The sequence below is a fragment of the Hemitrygon akajei genome, chromosome 17 (genome assembly GCF_048418815.1).
Source record: "Hemitrygon akajei chromosome 17, sHemAka1.3, whole genome shotgun sequence".
NCBI lineage: Eukaryota > Metazoa > Chordata > Chondrichthyes > Myliobatiformes > Dasyatidae > Hemitrygon > Hemitrygon akajei.
Window position 1 is genome coordinate 29,208,299 of NC_133140.1, and position 17,784 is coordinate 29,226,082.

At 43.7% G+C, this 17,784-nt stretch overlaps 1 protein-coding gene across 5 annotated transcripts in view; it reads left to right on the plus strand.

Moving 5' to 3' along the window:
* cpne2 (copine II) overlaps positions 1-17,784 on the plus strand; it is a 258,097-nt gene that overhangs the window by 145,692 nt on the left and 94,621 nt on the right. For all 5 annotated transcript variants that reach the window (XM_073069841.1, XM_073069840.1, XM_073069839.1 and 2 more), the window contains one exon: positions 3,526-3,659. In XM_073069841.1, the coding sequence (XP_072925942.1) occupies positions 3,526-3,659 (134 nt within the window). The remainder of the gene's footprint in view (positions 1-3,525; positions 3,660-17,784) is intronic.

The window sequence follows — 17,784 nt, forward strand, 5'->3', positions numbered from 1 at the left end:
CGTAGGGTTGGGGCTTTACACAGAGCCAGGACCCCTCCTTGGGAACAGGACATAGGGCCGGGGCTTTACACAGAGTCAGGACCCCTCCTTGGGGACAGGACGTAGGGCCGGGACTCATACACGGAACACAACTGACAGTCCACTCGAGTAACGGCAAACGGCCTGCCTACTGAGTTGGATACGAGACCACACAACAACGGACGGTACTATAACTGGGCCCAAGTTTGTTCCAAGCAGCGGGAGCTCTTGACTTACCCGGGCGGGTTAACCTTGCCCGGACCCACTCTGGCTTGCTGGCATTTGTTTCCGGAGGACACTTGGCTTGCTCCGGTAAGAAACTTAGTTGGCTCCGGCTAGATGAGCTTTGCTCGCACCGGCTTCGGTGACTTCATTAACGCTCCATAACGCTCTCGCCCCGAACGGCTGAAGCTGGAGACTTATAAACTGCTGGTTCAGTCGAGAGTAAATTGCCTTTAATCACCAAACCCGAGGGACACGGAAAAACAGGGAATTAAAGGGAAACAAGGAGTCAACGGTCCGGATCGTAACCAACTAGGTAAATTTAAAGGGAACCCAATCTGGACCATGACATCGAGAGAGTGAAGCTAATGTCTATTTCAGATGGTAACTTGAACAAACCCATAACCAATGGGTTATGGATACAATCCTGAACTAAAGATCAACAGTATATTAGATAGAAGACACACCAGTTCCTTCACTACCCAACATTTGGCAACACAGGTCGATGAAGAAAACCAAAGACTTTTCAAGATTTCACCTGATTGTTGCAGTTTAAGCACAACTTTCATACAGAGTTCCTTTTGTTAATTAAAAGCTGGAAAATGTATTTAAAACAATAATGGAAAGAAACTGTGGAAAATATGCCCAATTTTATATAAATTGTCAGAACGTCATGTAAAAAATTATAATGCGTTAAACATGATCTTAATGATTTATTTCAAGATATAGTCCTGTAACAGGTCCTTCTGGCCCAAAGGACTTGTGCCATCCAGTTACATCTGTGCGTCCAATTAACTTCCTAGTCAGTACGCCTTTGGAATGTGGGAGGAAACCCGAGCACCCAGAGGAAACCCACGCAGTCATGAGGAAAATGTAAATCTCCTTACAGACAATGGTGGGAGTTGAACTCAAGTGCTGGCACTGTAATGGTGTTACACTTGCCACTATATAGGGAACCCTTGAGGCCAGAGAATCAAAATTCAAAGTAAATTTAATATCAAAGTACATATATTTCACCATGTACTATCCGAAGATTTATTTTCTTGTAGACATTCACACTAGAACCAAAAATACAATAGAACTGATGAAGAACTACACACAAACAAACGAGCAATGTGCAGAAGAAGACCGATTGTGCAAATACAAAATAATAATAAATAACTGCTACAGGAGTTTCATGGTAACACGAGGAGTAGAGTTCTTGAAAGTGATTCCACCGGTTGTGGAATCTGTTCAGTGTTGAGGTGAGTGAAGTTATTCACTCTGGTTCAGGAGCCCGATAATTGAGAGGGTAATAACTGTTCTTGAACTGGAGTGTGGGATCGAAGGCACCTCTATGTCCTTCCTGAAGGAAGCAGTGAGAGGAGAGCTTGGCCTGGATGGTGGGGTCTTTGTGGACGGGCGCTGCTTTCTTGTGGCAACACTACTTGGAGATATGCTCGGTGGGTGGGGATGTATCCATTACTGTGATGGACTGCGCTGTATCCGTTACTCTGTGTAGGCTTTTCCATTCTCGGGCATCGTTATTTCCATACCAGGCTGTGGTGCAACCAGTCAGGATACTCTTCGCTGTGCACCTATAGAAGTTTGTCAAAGTTTTAGATGGCATGTCAAACCTGCACTAGCTTCTAAGAAAGTAGAGGCACTTTCATGCTGGTCACAGGACGGATCCTCGGAAGTGATAACACCAAGGAATCCTGCTGAGGACTGGCTGATGGAGCTTTGGATTCCTCGTCCTGCAGTCAGTAATCAGCTCCTTGGTTTTGCAGATGCTGACTGAGAGATTGTTGTTGTGGCACCACTCAGTCAGAACCTAACCGATTTAAACAATCAGATAGAGGTCCTACTCAGGGCAGTTAATAATCTGCAGCTATATTGTGGTATTCTACATCAAATCTAACCTGTGCAACAATGCAGATGTTATGAAGAGCCTCAGTGACCGTCATTTCGGAGTTAATGAGAGATGGGGAACTCCTGACGTGAATTGGTGTTCATGATGTGAAGAGAGTACCACGTTCAGCATTGGCCACTGATACCTTGTGCTTCGGCTCACAGATGAAGAGTGGATGTTTGCGAGATGTTCAGGAATGTAGCTGGTGCCTGGTGGAATCAGTGGCGGGGGCTGAATAGGTCATTTTATGATTTATCGGTAGCCAGCATTGCTTGAGGCAACACGGTTCAAAGTTCAGAATCAGAACCAGGTTTGTTGATTTTGCGACAGCAGTACAATGCAATACAGAATAATAGAAAAAAATTGTGAAACACAGTAAAGTACATATACTGTATATTAAATAGTTAAATAAGTAATGTAGAAATAGAAGTAAAAATCTTGTGAGGTAGTGTTCATGGGTTCAATGACCATTCAGAATTCAGAGGGCAGATGGAAAGAAGCTGTTCCTGAATCACTGAGTGTGTGCCTTCAGGCTTTTGTACCTCCTTCCTGATGGTAACAGTGAGAACAAGGCGTGCCCTGGGTGCTGGAGGTCCTTAATAATGGACGCCGCCTTTTTGAGAGATCACTCCTTGAAGATGTCCTGGATACCACGGAGGCTAGTGCCCATGATGGAGCTGACTACATTTACAATTTGTTGTAACTTAAATTACTTCAAAACCGGTTACTTCAAAGTAAATTTTTTATGAAAGCACACATATGCCACCATATTGAGATTCATTTCCTTGCAGGCATTTACAGTAGGACAAAGAAATATGATACAATCAATGAAAAACTACATTCAAAAAAAGCCTGACTGCCATTGGGCAAAAGAAAACACACCGTGCAGATATAAAAATAATAATAAATGAATACATCTGAGAATATGGTTGTGCAGCAATTATTCTTGGTGGATAACAGGTCCTTGGCATATTTTAAAACCTCGCCATTATTTTTAGCGGACAGCATTAATTAATTCACACCTGCATGAAAACAGGGCGGAGCCTGGAGCAGCCGGGCGTAAGTTTGAAAAGCAGCACATTTATCTGCTTGGTGTATTGCCCTAGATGTTGGACTGCATGGTATCTTAGGTGAAGGATGGAGTGTGTGTTCTTTCATAATGATTTATTTAAAGAAGGCCTTGCCGTCTTTTTTAAGTTGGGTGGGGAGCGCGGAAGGATAGGATGGCGCTGTGAGGCAATGCTTCTACTTGCCGGCTCTCAGCGTCCTTGTGATTGAAACAAGTAAACTCTGTGAGCCAATTGGTTTGAAATAGGGGAAATAAACTTGCTTTTTTTTCCTTTGGAAGTGGGAGCTCACTGCAATTCTTATACGATGATGTGCTTTCTACTTAGGTTGGGATTGACTTCACAGCGTCCAATGGAAACCCTCGAGACGCCAGCTCTCTGCATTACATCAACTCCATGGAATCAAATGAATACCTTGCTGCTATCTGGGCAGTGGGACAGATCATCCAGGATTATGACTCGTGAGTTCACCACGTCTTTGCTGTTAGTAGGGAAAGCGGGTTGAAAGGGATTGAAAGCTCAGTAAGTTTAACACATGCGTTAGTCAATTCTGGAGAGCCTTTTTCCAACTGTAATAATAGCTCTTATCAAGGCAGAGTACTGGAGCAATTCCTATTCACTCCATTAGAGCCAAGCTTAACACTTCAGAAAAGCAGCCTAATTCAGGCATAAAATGCTTTTCAATTATGTGGTTTGCAATACTTAGTACATGGAATACAGTCAATCCACTCATTGATTCACCTAATGACTAATGTTCAGCGCCAGTCACTTTAGCAGAATTAATGTACTTGGAAGAGATTTTGATTTTTTGGTTCCTCTGTTCCAGGTCTTGTAAACTGCTGTTCTGAGTTTATAGATTTAAGCACTGAGAAAATGAAATTCTTCCCACCAGTAACTGTGCGAGTGACAGCGAGTTCCTCTTCCTACCTTTTCAGAGCATTAATGGCAGGGGGGCAGTTTTACTGCCAGCAAGCAAAACTTTTTTCCAGGTCTGGACGGGCGTGATTTCAATCATTCAGCGACGTTCAGGAATCTTTTGCTCATGGGATGATGGCTTAATTATTGGTGGCTTTTCATTTACATGAACATAGCGACAGGGGCAAACTACACGCGGTGGCCACTTCATTAGATACACCTGTTCACCTCGTTAATGCAAATATCTAATCAGCCAATCACGTGGCAGCAACTCAGTGCATAAATGCATGCAGACATGGGCAAGAGGTTCAGTTGTTGTTCAGACCAAACATCGGAATGGGGAAACAATATGCTCTAGGTGACTTTGACCATGGAATGATTGTTGGTGCCAATTGGGGTGGTTTGAGTATCTCAGAAACTGCCGATCTCCTGAGATTTTGACGCACAGCAGTCTCTAGAGTTTACAGAGAATGGTGTGAAAAACAAAACTAGAAAATCCACTGAGCAGTGGTTCTGTGGGCAAAAACACCTTGTTAATAGGAGATATCAAAGGAGAATGGCCAGACTGGTTCCAGCTGACAGGAGGGTGACAGTAACTCAAATAACCATGTGTTACAACAATGGAATGCAGAAGAGTATCTCTGAATGCATAACACGGCGAGCCTTGAAGTGGGTTTGAAGACCATGTGCACTCAGACACCACGTTATTGGGTATAGGTGGTGCCTAGCAAAGTGACCACTGAGAAGATTTGGATCTGGGTCACAGACTGCCACGTGGTTTGACCATGTCTGCTCTGTGGTTTCATGTGTTTGTCCCCATTTGTTTTTGGATTGTGCTTATCAGTGGCTGTGCCCTCATTTATTGACTCTCCTGAATGGAAGTGGCATTTTGCAATTAACCACATCTGTCTGTCTGGAGTCGCATATGTTTCAGACCGGATGAGGGCAGCTGACTTCTGTGTCTCCTTTACAACAACTTGGTATGATGGTCACCATCATTAAATTTTATACTTTTCCATCATTTCCAGATGGATTTACTAGGAATTGTGCCCCCACCCCCCAGAGCCACAGAGCAGATGCAAATGCTAAGTTGGTAACTTAATCAGTATACATCATAACCTTTCTATCCCCAAGCCTACCTAACCTGTTTAAAAATCTATAAAATGAGCAGCCTTTTCCAGTGTTTGCCTCGTGCAAAACAGACTGTGTTCCTAATTGACAAAGGATAGAAGTTAGTGATGATTCTGGCATTCATTATACAAGAGTTTCTCTCTGATATTTGATATAGTACAGTGTCTCAAGGTGTTTCATAAGTGCTTAACACCCAAATCAGAAGTTAGAACAAGGACTGCAATGACTCAGGAAGGCAGCTCATCACCAGCTTTACTGAAAGGTCAGCTGTAGGTATTCTTTGCATTGACAGGCCCATGAGATTTGCGGTACTTTGTGGGTGGGCAATAAATTCTTATTTCCCTTCAAGCTATCTTTGCTGCACTGCTGAGAGAAGTTCTATTACAGCGATGACAGATTAACGGAAATATCCAAGCTAATAACATCTTCTAAGATCCAAACTAAATTGCACTGAGGTGCAAGTCAGGAGACAGATTTTGGAAAGATGCAAAAATAACGGGGCTGTTGCCATGGGCGACTTCAGCTTCCCTAATATTGATTGGTATCTCCTCAGTGCAAAAGGTTTAGATGGGGCGGATAATGTTAGATGCGTCCTGGACATGTAGTGGAGTATTCTGCTATCATCCCATGAATTTTCCATGTTGCTAAACCTTACAGTTTACAGTGATCATAAGCAGTCCCTGATGTATCGGCGTCCACCTCTGGCAGCTCATTTTCTGTGTTAAAAAAACCAACTCTGATATCCACACTGCACCCCTTCCTCTATTCACTTTAAATGATGCCCTCTTATATTAGCTATTTCTACCCAGTACTGCATCCTATCAATGTCCCCTTGTAACCTACGATAATCTTCATCCACAACAGCAACCCCTCACAAAGCCATATTGACTATTCCTAATCAGACTACACTTCTCCAAACACTTGTAAGTCCTGTTTCTAAGAATCTTCTCCAGTAGTTTTCTCACCACTGACCTAAGACTCACTGATCCATAATTCTCCAGATTACCCCTCTTACCTTTCTTCAACAAGAGTTTTCCACCCTCACTGCTCCAGTGGCCAGTGAGGACAAAAAGTTAGGTGCAGCACTCTCTTCCCTTGCTTCCTGCGGTAAGCTGGAGCGTGTCCCCTCTGACCCCAGAGACCTACCTATCCAGAACCTCCTCTTCCTTAACGTCAAGGTCTCGCTCAATGGTGAATAGTGAAGCAAAGTAATCATAAAGGAACTTCCCTACCTTCCCTGACTCCCGGCACATTTCCTCTTTCATCCCTGGTTTGACCTACCCTCACTCTGGCCATCCTCCTGTTCTTCAAATACGTACGGTGGGTGCGTGGAACGAGCTGCCAGGGGTGGACGCAAATATGTTAGGGACAGTTAAAAGGCTTAGATGGGCTGTTAGCTGAAAGAAAACTGGAGAAGTATGTGAGAAGGAAGGGTTGGATTGATCATAGAGTAGGTTAAAGAGTTGACACAACATTGTGGGCCAAAAGGCCTATGCTGTATTGTGCTGTTCTATGTTATAAATGTGAATTTTCCATTTGTTCTATCAAATAATTAACATAATATTACTCATAATAAATGAATCTGTGGTAATATGGTCAAAAGTAGAATTATTCTTTTGAGTCTTGTTCATTGTCATCATAAGATCTTACATAGACCCACAAACAAAATCACTGCTTCTGATCACTATAAACTGTAAGGTTTAGCAACATGAAAAATTCAGTGGATGATAATGGGAATATGTTGCTACATGCTTTGAATGGTGTAGTCCACTTCCTACACAAGGTCACTTTTGGATCTCCTGGACTGAATCTGAATTAAAATGCACTCGGTGGCAACTTGATTAGATACAGGAGATGCCTTATAAAGTGGCCACTGATGATATTCCTTGTGTTCACAGTCTGCTGCTGTCACCCATCCACTTCAAAGTTCAACATTTTGTGCGTTCAGAGATGCTCTTCTACACACCACTGGTGTAACACATGGTTATTTGACTTATTGTCACCTTCCTGTCAGCTTGAACCAGTCTGGCTATTCTCCCCTGACCTATCTCATTAACAAGGTGTTTTTGCCCACAGAACTGCTGTTCAATGATTTCTTTTTGTTTCTCACACCATCCTCTATAACCTCTAGAGACTGCTGTGCATGAAAATCCTAGGAGATCTGCAGTTTCTGAGATAGTCAATCCTCCCCATCTGGCACCAACAATCATTCCATGGTCCAAGTCACTTAGATCACATTTCTTCCCCATTCTGATATTTGGTCTAAGCAAGAACTGAACCTCTTGACCATGTCTTTTATGCATTGAGTTGCTGCCACATGATTGGCTGATTAGATATTTGCATTAATGAGCAAGTGTACCTAATAAAGTGGCCACAGGGTGTATGACAAGCTTGTCCATGGTTAATTGGTTGGATTGGAAGGCAAAGTGGCTTCTGCACAGCTGTCCTGTTGCGCTAATCCTAAACGATAACCTGTTATATAAGTCCTCCAGTTCTGTATGCTGTTATCTACCATGTTTTATTTTGCTGTTAGCTTGTACTAAAGGCTACCAAGCTGATTGATCTGCCTTACTGAAGTCCGATGAAAGGTGATTATTTTTAGCAGTCGTCAGAATGAGTTGAAAAGTGTGTTGAGTATAATTGGAAGCTTTTCCAATTACTGAATAGTTTTTCCTGCAGATTGATAATCATTAGTTTTTTGTCCTTTCTAACGTGTGACAGAATTTTTTTTGTATTTGACAGCGTGATCCATAGAAGTAGGAAGACATATCCCAAAGCCTTCATTTATATTAATTGCTGGTGGTCTACAGTACTGAGTTTGATTAGAACAGATACTTTTTGAAAATCATTTTTCAGAATGCGGTTATTTCTGGAAGGAAGCAGTCATTGCATTTCCTATGTAAATTTAGTCAGAGTGGTATGTGTGGAGGGTGACTGGAAGATGATAATGTTCACACAATATTGCTGGTCTTGAAGATGTCAGAGTTAAGACATTCTGATGAAGTAACCATGGTGAATCAGAGCGGTGCATTCAGTAGATAGCGCATTTCACCAACATAGTGCGCTAGCGATGTCAAAATGGAGTTTATTGTTACATTCACAAGCAAATGCGTGCATTGCTGCAGCTTCACAGGCAGAAATTCTCCATTTACATGGAAAACCTATTAGAAACATCTATTAGAACAAAAAAGTAAAGTTCATTTTAATGTAAAGTAGTCAAAGAGTCTAAACTGTAGTGATTATGGTTTTGCCAGTTGATTCTAGAATCAAATTCTTAAAGGTAGTTCGATATTCTTGACCTGCCTGGTGAGGGACTTCAGGTTTCTGTACTTTCTGCCTGCTGTGGCATGGCCCAGACTGTGGAGATCTTTCATGATAGATACCACCTTCTTACGCAGTACCTCTTGTAGAAACTACCAGAGGTGAGAAGGGATATGCCTGTGATGTATTGGGCGGAGTCCTCTACCCTCTGCAGTTTCTCCGGTTCCTGCACATTCAAATTGCGGTACTAGACTATGATGCAACCAGTAAGGGTACTTTCAACAGTACATCAGTAGAAGTTTGTTAGAGTATTCAATGATAATATGAACCTCCAAAGAAAGTAAAGACACTGGTGTGCTTTCCTTATGATTGCATCTAATGTGCTGGACTCAGGGCAGGTCATCCAGTATGTTAAAACTCAGGAATTTACAGCTACTGTCTCTCCCCACCACCAATTTCCCCAATGCGGACAGATGCGTGTTCACCCTGTCTCCCCTTCCTGAAGTCGACAGCCAGTTTTGCTGACATTCAGCATGAGGTTATTGTGGTTGTGGTTGACCTGTGACGTGTCCATCAACAGCAGTGTCATTGGCCAGTTTTGGAGCTGTGTTTAGACACACACAGTCTTGAGGACAGTGAATCCTGAATGGCCCACAGTGATCAGGTCACACGTTGTACACTACATGGTAAACTGATGGTAGAGTGAATGTGTCTGAGCGACAGGGTGGTACACTCTGCGGGCTCCACACACGTGTGCTGGATGGAATGAGTGCTTGAGCTGCTCGATGGGGTGTGGGGCGCCAACCACGTGAACCCCTTTGTCCTGGGGGGTGTGGTGTTGCCTTAGCATCTTTGATCTGTACTCACCCATGCAAGTGGGGGGGGGGTATTGCATCATATTCCAGACTTGTGCCTTCTTGATGATGGGACAGGCTTGTAGAGTAATGAAGTGAGTCACAAGCGCCCCTTAGTCTCTTGCTGGTCTTGTGGACACATTGGTGAGGACAAGATCACATAGATTCATCCAGCATTACACAGACAAGGGGATGAAATTATACACTATGAGTAGTGTGAAGTAACGTCAAACAATCTAGATGAAAGGCACTATTCTAAAGGGTGGGGATGAACAAAGGCACTTGGATATACATGTACATCAAACCATGAAAAGGAGTAGCAAATACAAAATACTGGAGGAAATCAGCAGGTCAGGCAGCATCTGTGGAGAGGAATAAAGGGCCGATATTTTGGGCTGAGTCCTTTCATAGTTGCTTCCAAACCTGCTGAGTTGCTTTCTGCTTCCATTCCTCCAACTTTCCCGTTGATTTTTGTTGTATTATATGCTGTCTCTTGCATTTATGCTGTCTTTGGCTTACCCTTAATCTTTGGGATGTATCTCTCTTTGAATTGCCCCCAGAAACTCCAGCCATTGCTGTTCTGCCATCAGCCCTGCTAGAGGTTCCAATGAACTTCTGCTAGCTCCTGTCTAGTGGTGCATGGCCAAGTGGTTAAGGCTTTGGGCTAGCAATCTGAAGGTTGTTACTTCAAGCCTCAGCCGAGGCAGCATGTGTGTCCTTGAGTAAGGCACTTAACCATGCACTGCTCCTGCACATTTATAGCCCAGCATTTGATGCAGTATGGACTAGACAAGACAGGACCTAGACAAGACCTTTTCTCAACCGTAATACTGATACATCTGACGTTATCTTCTGCCTCTCAAACTGCAGGGTGAATTATATCATATTATGACCACTCTCTCCTAAAGATTCCTTTACCTTAAGCTCCTTAATTAAACCTGGTTCATTATACAACACCCAATCCACCAATCCAGAATTGCCTTGCCTCTAGTGGGCTCCAACACAAGCTGCTCTAAAAAGCCATCTCGTAGGGATTCTACAAATTTCCACTCTTGGGATCCAGCACCAACCTAATTTCCCCAATCTACCTGCATATTGAAATCCCCCATGACTTATTGTAACATTACATCTTTCTCATGCCTTTTCTACCTCCATCATAATTTGTATCCCACATTCTGGCTACTGTTCGGAGGCCTGTGTACAAATCCTATCAGGGTCTTTTTACCTTTTCAGTTCCTTAACTCTACCAACAAGGATTCTGCACCTTTCGATCCCATGTCACCTCTTTCTAAGGGTTTGATTTTATATCTTTTAAGCAAAAGAGCCACCTCCTCCCTCCCCCACCTACCATCCTGTCTTTTTGCTACAATGTGTATCCTTGGATGTTAAGCACCCAACTATGATCTTCTTTCAGCCATGACTCGGTGATGCCCACAACATCATACCTGCTAGATTCTAACAGCACTACAAAATCATCTGCCTTATTCCATATACTGAGTGCATTCAAATATAACACCTTCAGCCCTGCATTCATCACCCTTTTTAGATTTTGCTCCCATGTTATACTTCAACCCATCCCACTGGCTGCAATTTTGTCCTATCATCTGTTTCCTTCCTCCTAGATTCCCTACACACTGCATCTACTTGTACACCAACTGCCCCATCCTCAGCCCCATCACTCCGGTTCCCATCCCCCTGCCAAACTAGTTTAAACCATCATCAACAATTCTAGCAAATCTGTGCCTGCAAGAATATTTGCCCACCTCAGCTTCAGGTGTAGCCCTTTGTTTTTGTACAGGTCATAACTATCTCAGAAGAAATCCCAATGATCCAGAAATCTGAAGCCTTGGCCCATGTTCCAATTCCTCAGCCGCACATTCATCTGCCAAATTATCCTATTCTTACCCTTGCTGGTCCATGGCATAGGCAGTAATCCAGAGATTACTACCCTGAAGGTCCTGCTTTTCAGCTTCTGACCTAACTCTCTATATTCTCTCTTCAGGACCTCCTCTCTTTTTCTACCTGTGTCATTGGCTATCAATGTGCACCAGGACTTCTGGCTGCTCACCCACCCCCTTTAGAATGCTGTGGACCTGATTTGAGACATTCCTGACTCTAGTACCTGGAGAGCAAAATGCCATCCGTATGCCATTTTCACGCCCACAGAATCTCCTGTCATTCTCCTCTAACCATGGAACCCCCTCTCACTACTACGCTCCTTTTCTCCCTCCTTCCCTTCTGAGCCGCAGAGCTGGACTCAATACTAGAGACTTGGTCACTGTGGCTTTCCCCCGATGAGTAGTCCCCCCCCCCCCCCAACAGTATCCTAAGCATTATACTTAGTGGGGGGAATGGCCACAGGGTGCTCTGCACTGGCTTCATATTCCCTTTCCCTCTTCTGACTGTCCCCAGGTGACTACTTCCCACATCTTAGCTCCTACCTATCATGCCCTCATTCTCCCATCTGAGCTGAAGGTCATCGGCCTGCAGCTCCAGTTCCTTGACACGATCTCTAAGGAGCTGCTCTTCGTGCTGATGTATTTATCAGGGAGGCTGGAGGTCCCCAAGTGTCCCAATGTCTCACACAAAGAACGTACCGCTAACTCTGGACTGGAACGTACCACTAATTCTTTCTCATTCCCTGCTAAAACATTGCTTACATTGTTTACATTTACATTTATATTTATATTTACATTTACATCATTTATTATTATATTGTAATTTGCCCTTTAATGTGTCTATTGTCCTGTTTATTAATTATTGTACTGTCTTGCACTGTTTTGTGCACTTTATGTAGTCCTGTGCAGGTCTGTAGTCTAGTGCAGTTTTTATGTTGTTTTACATAGTCTAGTGTAGTTTTGTGTTGTTTCACATAGTCTAGTGTAGTTTTGTGTTGTTTCACATAGTCTAGTGTAGTTTTGTGTTGTTTTACATAGTCTAGTGTAGTTTTGTGTTGTTTCACATAGTCTAGTGTAGTTTTGTGTTGTTTCACGTAGTCTAATGTAGTTTTCTGTCGTTTCAGGTAGTCTAGTGTAGTTTTGTGTTGTTTCATGTAGCACTAGGGTCCTGGAGAAACGTTGTTTCATTTTTACCATGTACTGTACCAGCAGTTTATGGTTGAAATGACAATAAAAGCGACTTGACTTGACTTAACTCAGTCACAGTGCAGTAGCTGTACACTAATAGACAAAGAAAGAGAGGAGAAAAGTTCACTTGGAACCTCTAGATGTGCTTGCCCAAGCCTGCTGAACCAAAGCCTCCCATTCTAAGACTGGCCCATTCCAACGGTGGCTTACACCTCCCTTCCTTTTATTAGCCTAAATAAAACGCACTCCTGACAAGATTTGTTCTTTTTAAATGGCTCCTGCCCTGCACTGTTGTATCCCACTCACTCATTACATCAAATTATGACTCACTGCCGACGAGCTTGTAAGTATATTTCAACATAGTAAATGAAGGGAAGCTAAATCCATCAGCAGAGGGTTCAGGGACCAGAACACTTTGATCTAAGGACAAAAGATGCAAATGGGATGTGAGGAGGGTTGAGGGACTTGGAATTTGCTGCATGTACAGTAAGAGTGAGAGATTTACGGGAAGATGTTTCCTGCTTTGCGTTGCTGCCTACTGCACCTCCAACGGTGCCAACGGAGATCGAGGTTTTCAGAAGGAAACTTGGAGATGTGCTTGGGGAAATAATTAGTAGGGCAGTGGCGGAATGGAATTGGATAGCTCTGTTGAGATAGATTAGCTTTATTTGTCACATGTACAAACAGTGAAATGCATCGGGGTGTCAAATCAAATCAGCAAGGTTTGTGCTTGTCAACCTGAAAGTATCGACGTGCTTCCGTTACTAACGCAGCGTGTCCACAACTCGCTAACCATAACCGTACGTCTTTAGAGTGTGAAAGGAAACCCACGCGGTAAAGGGGAGAATGTACCAAACTCCTTACAGGCAGTGGCAGGAATTGAAGCCCAATCTGTGATTCTGTAAAGCAATGTGCCACACTCAACCAAGCAAACGTTTGTAACATTTCTGTGGTGAGCCAGGAGACAATGACTGTGGTGGGATCACCCTGCTCTCTCTCAAAGTAACCAATACTTGTCACTTGTCACTCAATTCTAACTGTCGATGCACTTTAGATTTAAAAAAAATGCAGGTGCTGGAAATCTGAAACAAAAACCAGAAAATGCTAGAACAGCTTAGCAAGTCAAACAGCCACAGTGGAAAGGGAGCAGAGGTAACATTTGGGATTGAAGACTGGTCAGAATCTGTTTCTCTTTTCACAGGTTCTGCCGAACCAGCTGAGTGTGTCCAGCAATTTCTGGGTTCAGTTTTCTCAAATTCAGCTGCTGTCTAAGCCTTGCTGATACTTGGAAGGGCTTGTGTTATTTTAAGAAGAGTTATGAAATGACAATAGTCAGCCACATCCTAGCCGTATTAAGGAAGACAATATTGGTTAGACATTCAAAGACCACATTGCATGCAGTTCCTTGAAGTGATCTTCTTGATGACTTACTTCTGACAGCCGCAGTTGTCATCCGATGTGATGTATCAGGTGTAACTCAAGGGACTGAGGAGATTTTCAGTTTTGCTTCAGCCATTTGATGCCATCCTCTGTCACAGAATGAAATGAATCAGAAAATGCTCAGTAGGTCAGGCAGCATCTGTGGAGAGAGGGGTAGAGTAAACAGGCCAGGTGCAAACTCTGCCCGCTGTGGACAGCAGCTAATTACTATTGGCTGGTATTCAGTTCTCCTATATATGTCTGCATCATGACTGTCAGGAGGCTTAGAAATAAGTGGTACTGCTGGAACAGTAAGTGGCAGACAATAAGCAGGTTGTTGATATATAATGTGACTGGATACCACTTCTGATATTTGGAGGGGGGCAATTAAGTTGTGATTAGTTAAATAGTTCAACTACTCAGGTGACCAGCATCACAATTCTTTACCTTTCAATGACTACACACAGCAGCTTAACACTGTTACGTGGAAGTGAACTGAATTAGCTGATTTAGGATACACCTCATTCGGAGACCTGTCAGCGTCATTGGCTGTGAACGCTGGGGAAAGATATCTGCAAAGTTTCAGCCATGTCCCCGAATTAATTATCGAGAAAGTGACACAAGGAAACGATTGTTTTTAGAGAATATTCGAAAGGGAAATTTATAATTCCCAGGATTTGAGAGAAGTTCATGTGCCCAAACTAACCCGTTAGATTTAAAAACTCAACAGTTCCTGCAGGCTTTTATTTATTGATGTATGTTTCGAACACCGTTAAGCAATGTTTCCTTGTTGCTAAATCTTCAGTAAAACTTCCACCCAGATTTGGTTGACATGCTGATCAGATGAAATAGTGAACAGGGTAACAGAGTGCCTGTGTTGCTGACAGCTGTTCAGAGCCCTCTACACCCCACCCCCATCACCACCCGCCAGCAGCTTTCCAAAAAAAATCTTTACAGAAGCTTCAGACCTGCTCCATTGTTTGAGCTTCTGCAAAGTTTACCTTTCTGCTGGGCTTTAATCTGACCCGTTCACTGTGCTGCAAGAGGGCACACGTGGCTTCTCCAGCTTTAGGGTGGAGTTCCTAGCATGCTCCTCTACATCCCTAGCCTAAAGCTATGGTTACAACTTGTGGTGGGCCCTGAGTCCATTGACACCTAATGGCCCACAGTGGCATGTGTCTTCCCGGTTTGCAGACACCAGATCTAATTCTATTTCACTCAGCTTAAGTATATGGAGCGGAGGGCCTCTTCGGTTTGACCACCATCGGGGAGGAGCCTGATGATGCACATTCAGTGTTTTAGGAACAGCTTTTTCCCCTCCGCTGTCAGATTCCTGAATGGTCCATGAACACTACCTCATGATTTTGCTCTCTTTTGAGCTATATTTATTTTTCACATATCTCTTATTGTAACTTACAGTAGATTTTAATGTTTTGCACAGTAATGCTGCCGCAAAGTTCCACACACAAGCCAGTGACGACAAACGTGATTCTAGTTCTGGCAGCGAGAGCGGTCGGTGGCCGGGTATCTTGTCGTGACGCCCTGACAAGAAGAAGGTGCTCTGCCATCCGCAAGGCACAGATCTGGGCTGTGATAGGAGACCCGGCATTCACCTGTCAGAGTGCAGCCCCGACAAGCTCTGTGAACAATCTTGACGCCAACCAGGCCGAAGCAACCTGCTCGATTAATGCTGTAGCGAAGCTCACTCCGTCCAGCATCACAGCAGCTGCAGCGTACGCAGTAGCTACTTGGCTAGACTTTTACAAGCACACGTCCCAACCCAGTGGCCTCTCACACGCAGAGAGAGACGGGAGCAGTTGGAACTCCGCAGTCTTGCAAGTTCCCCTCAAAGTAACATATCACCATGATTTGGAAATAAATTTCTCTTTGTTGTTGCAGAGAGAAAAATCCGTACCTCTCTGTTTAGCAATAGTTGAACATGGCTCGCCATTGGGTCTCAGGCAAAGCATGCTGATGTTGCTGGCAATGTTCACATCCTGTGGTCGAAAATAAACACGTCAGGTGAGAAATTAAAGCATGCATTCTACACCAACAAAAGGGAGGTGTTCATCACAGACAACTGAACAATTTGCAGGCAAATGAACAATTGTGTTGCTGCGACTTGGTGAATAATAAGCATGACTAAGGTTTGTGGCTTTTGAAAATGTATTTCAGAAGGGTACAAAGGTAACAGACACACTCCAGATGGAGCTTTTTTTGTATCTGCTGGCAGAACAGCTTTATGAAGCTTTTTGCAATATCTTGCTTTGTGACAGCGTGCATCATTAGTGGTGTAAGTGGTTTTGTCACGCAAGTGTGCTGCATTAACTTAAGTTCAACTTTCTTTGCCATTGTCTTGAACTAACACCCATGAGCATTATGTTCTGAACAACTACATTGCACAGTTCTACTAAACATTCAGGAGCTGCTGTTCTGACTGGTTACGACACAAGTCTTGGGTTACACCTCCATCTCCTGCTGAGTTAAATGATCTCTGGCAGAGCTGAGGCAATGTAGGGTGGGAAGAGAACAGGAGATAATAGTTGGTGCCAGTGTATGTGGGTTAAAGTGAGTGGGCCTAAACTCTGTACTCTGCTAGCCCAGCACACAGGTGAGGGAAGGGGTTAGGGTCACCAAAAAGGAAATGCTCAGTCCAGTCGTTGGAGAAAATTGGCCGGCAAAAGAGTACAGAATTATTCCTTTTTCCTACTTACCCTGTACTTTTCATCCCCTTTGAGGTAAATACAGTGCAGGACCTTGTCCATTTTTTGTTGTTCTCCTGTCCTGTTCATGAAGAAAAATAGTTTGACTCTTTGCTGATCAAATACTTCATAGGTAAGGACAATCCTATCTCTAAACTACCTTGGGCCAAATATTGTGTATTAAGAGACATAGGGTAGTGGTCACAGGGTAATAATCAACACAGGAAAATCTAGATTACTCCTTTAAAACCAATTGTTTTCTTTTAGCTGTCTCTATGTTAATTATTTATATCCCAATGCAGTCATCAGAGACTTCACATTGTGCTCTCTTTCTTAGCAATGGGAGGGTGAAGATCTCAAAAAAATAAATCAATAAGAGGGCTGTTCCCTTACCGGGCAGAATTATAAATCACCTGTTTCATGAAATGGAAATATTGGCCTCAGTGATTAACTGCATCCTAGCTGCAAGGATGTTTGTGGGTGGGACAATTTGATGTGGGCCCGATTGCTGATTTTCACAGCTGCAGGCACAGGGCCTGACCGGGTTGGGGGGAGGGAGGCCCACTGACACCAAGTTGGCAGCTTCATCAGTTGACACCAGGGTTCAGCCAAGGGATAGGAAGGAAGTGGGAAGCGTGACTGGAAGTTTGGAGAGGGCATCAGTGTTAGGAGGTGGAGAGATCAGTGGCGGGGTGGGGTGGGGTGGGGTATGGTAAATGCCAATGAAAAGGTTCTAAAAGAGGGAATGAATATCTTCGAGGGGGTGTGGAGACAGTGCAAGGAGGCTACAGATCTAAAGAATAATGATAGACAGGGTCTTTGACTCAGTAGGGTGTACATTTCAAACACTGGAGAAAGCCAAGGTGTTTGGGGAGGTTATCCCCGTAGCTCAGACACAGTGAATTTAAGTATTTGTCTCTTTCCTTGAGCTAGCTACTGAAGGACCGGAAAATCTGACTGACCGGCTTTCACTCTGGAACAGACAACAAACCTGAGTCACATTGATTAGCGTACTGACGTAACAATCTCAATGTTGGCTGGTGGCGTAGTGGCATCAGCACTGGACTTTGGGGCAAGAGGTCCCAAGTTCAAATCTGGCTGGCTCTCCCTTGCATGCTCTTGCCTGGGTTGAGTTTTTTTTTTAATTAGTCCTAACATGGACTAATTATCCCTCTCCCCCCCCCCCCCCACCCTCACCATCAAAAGCATCCTGCAGAC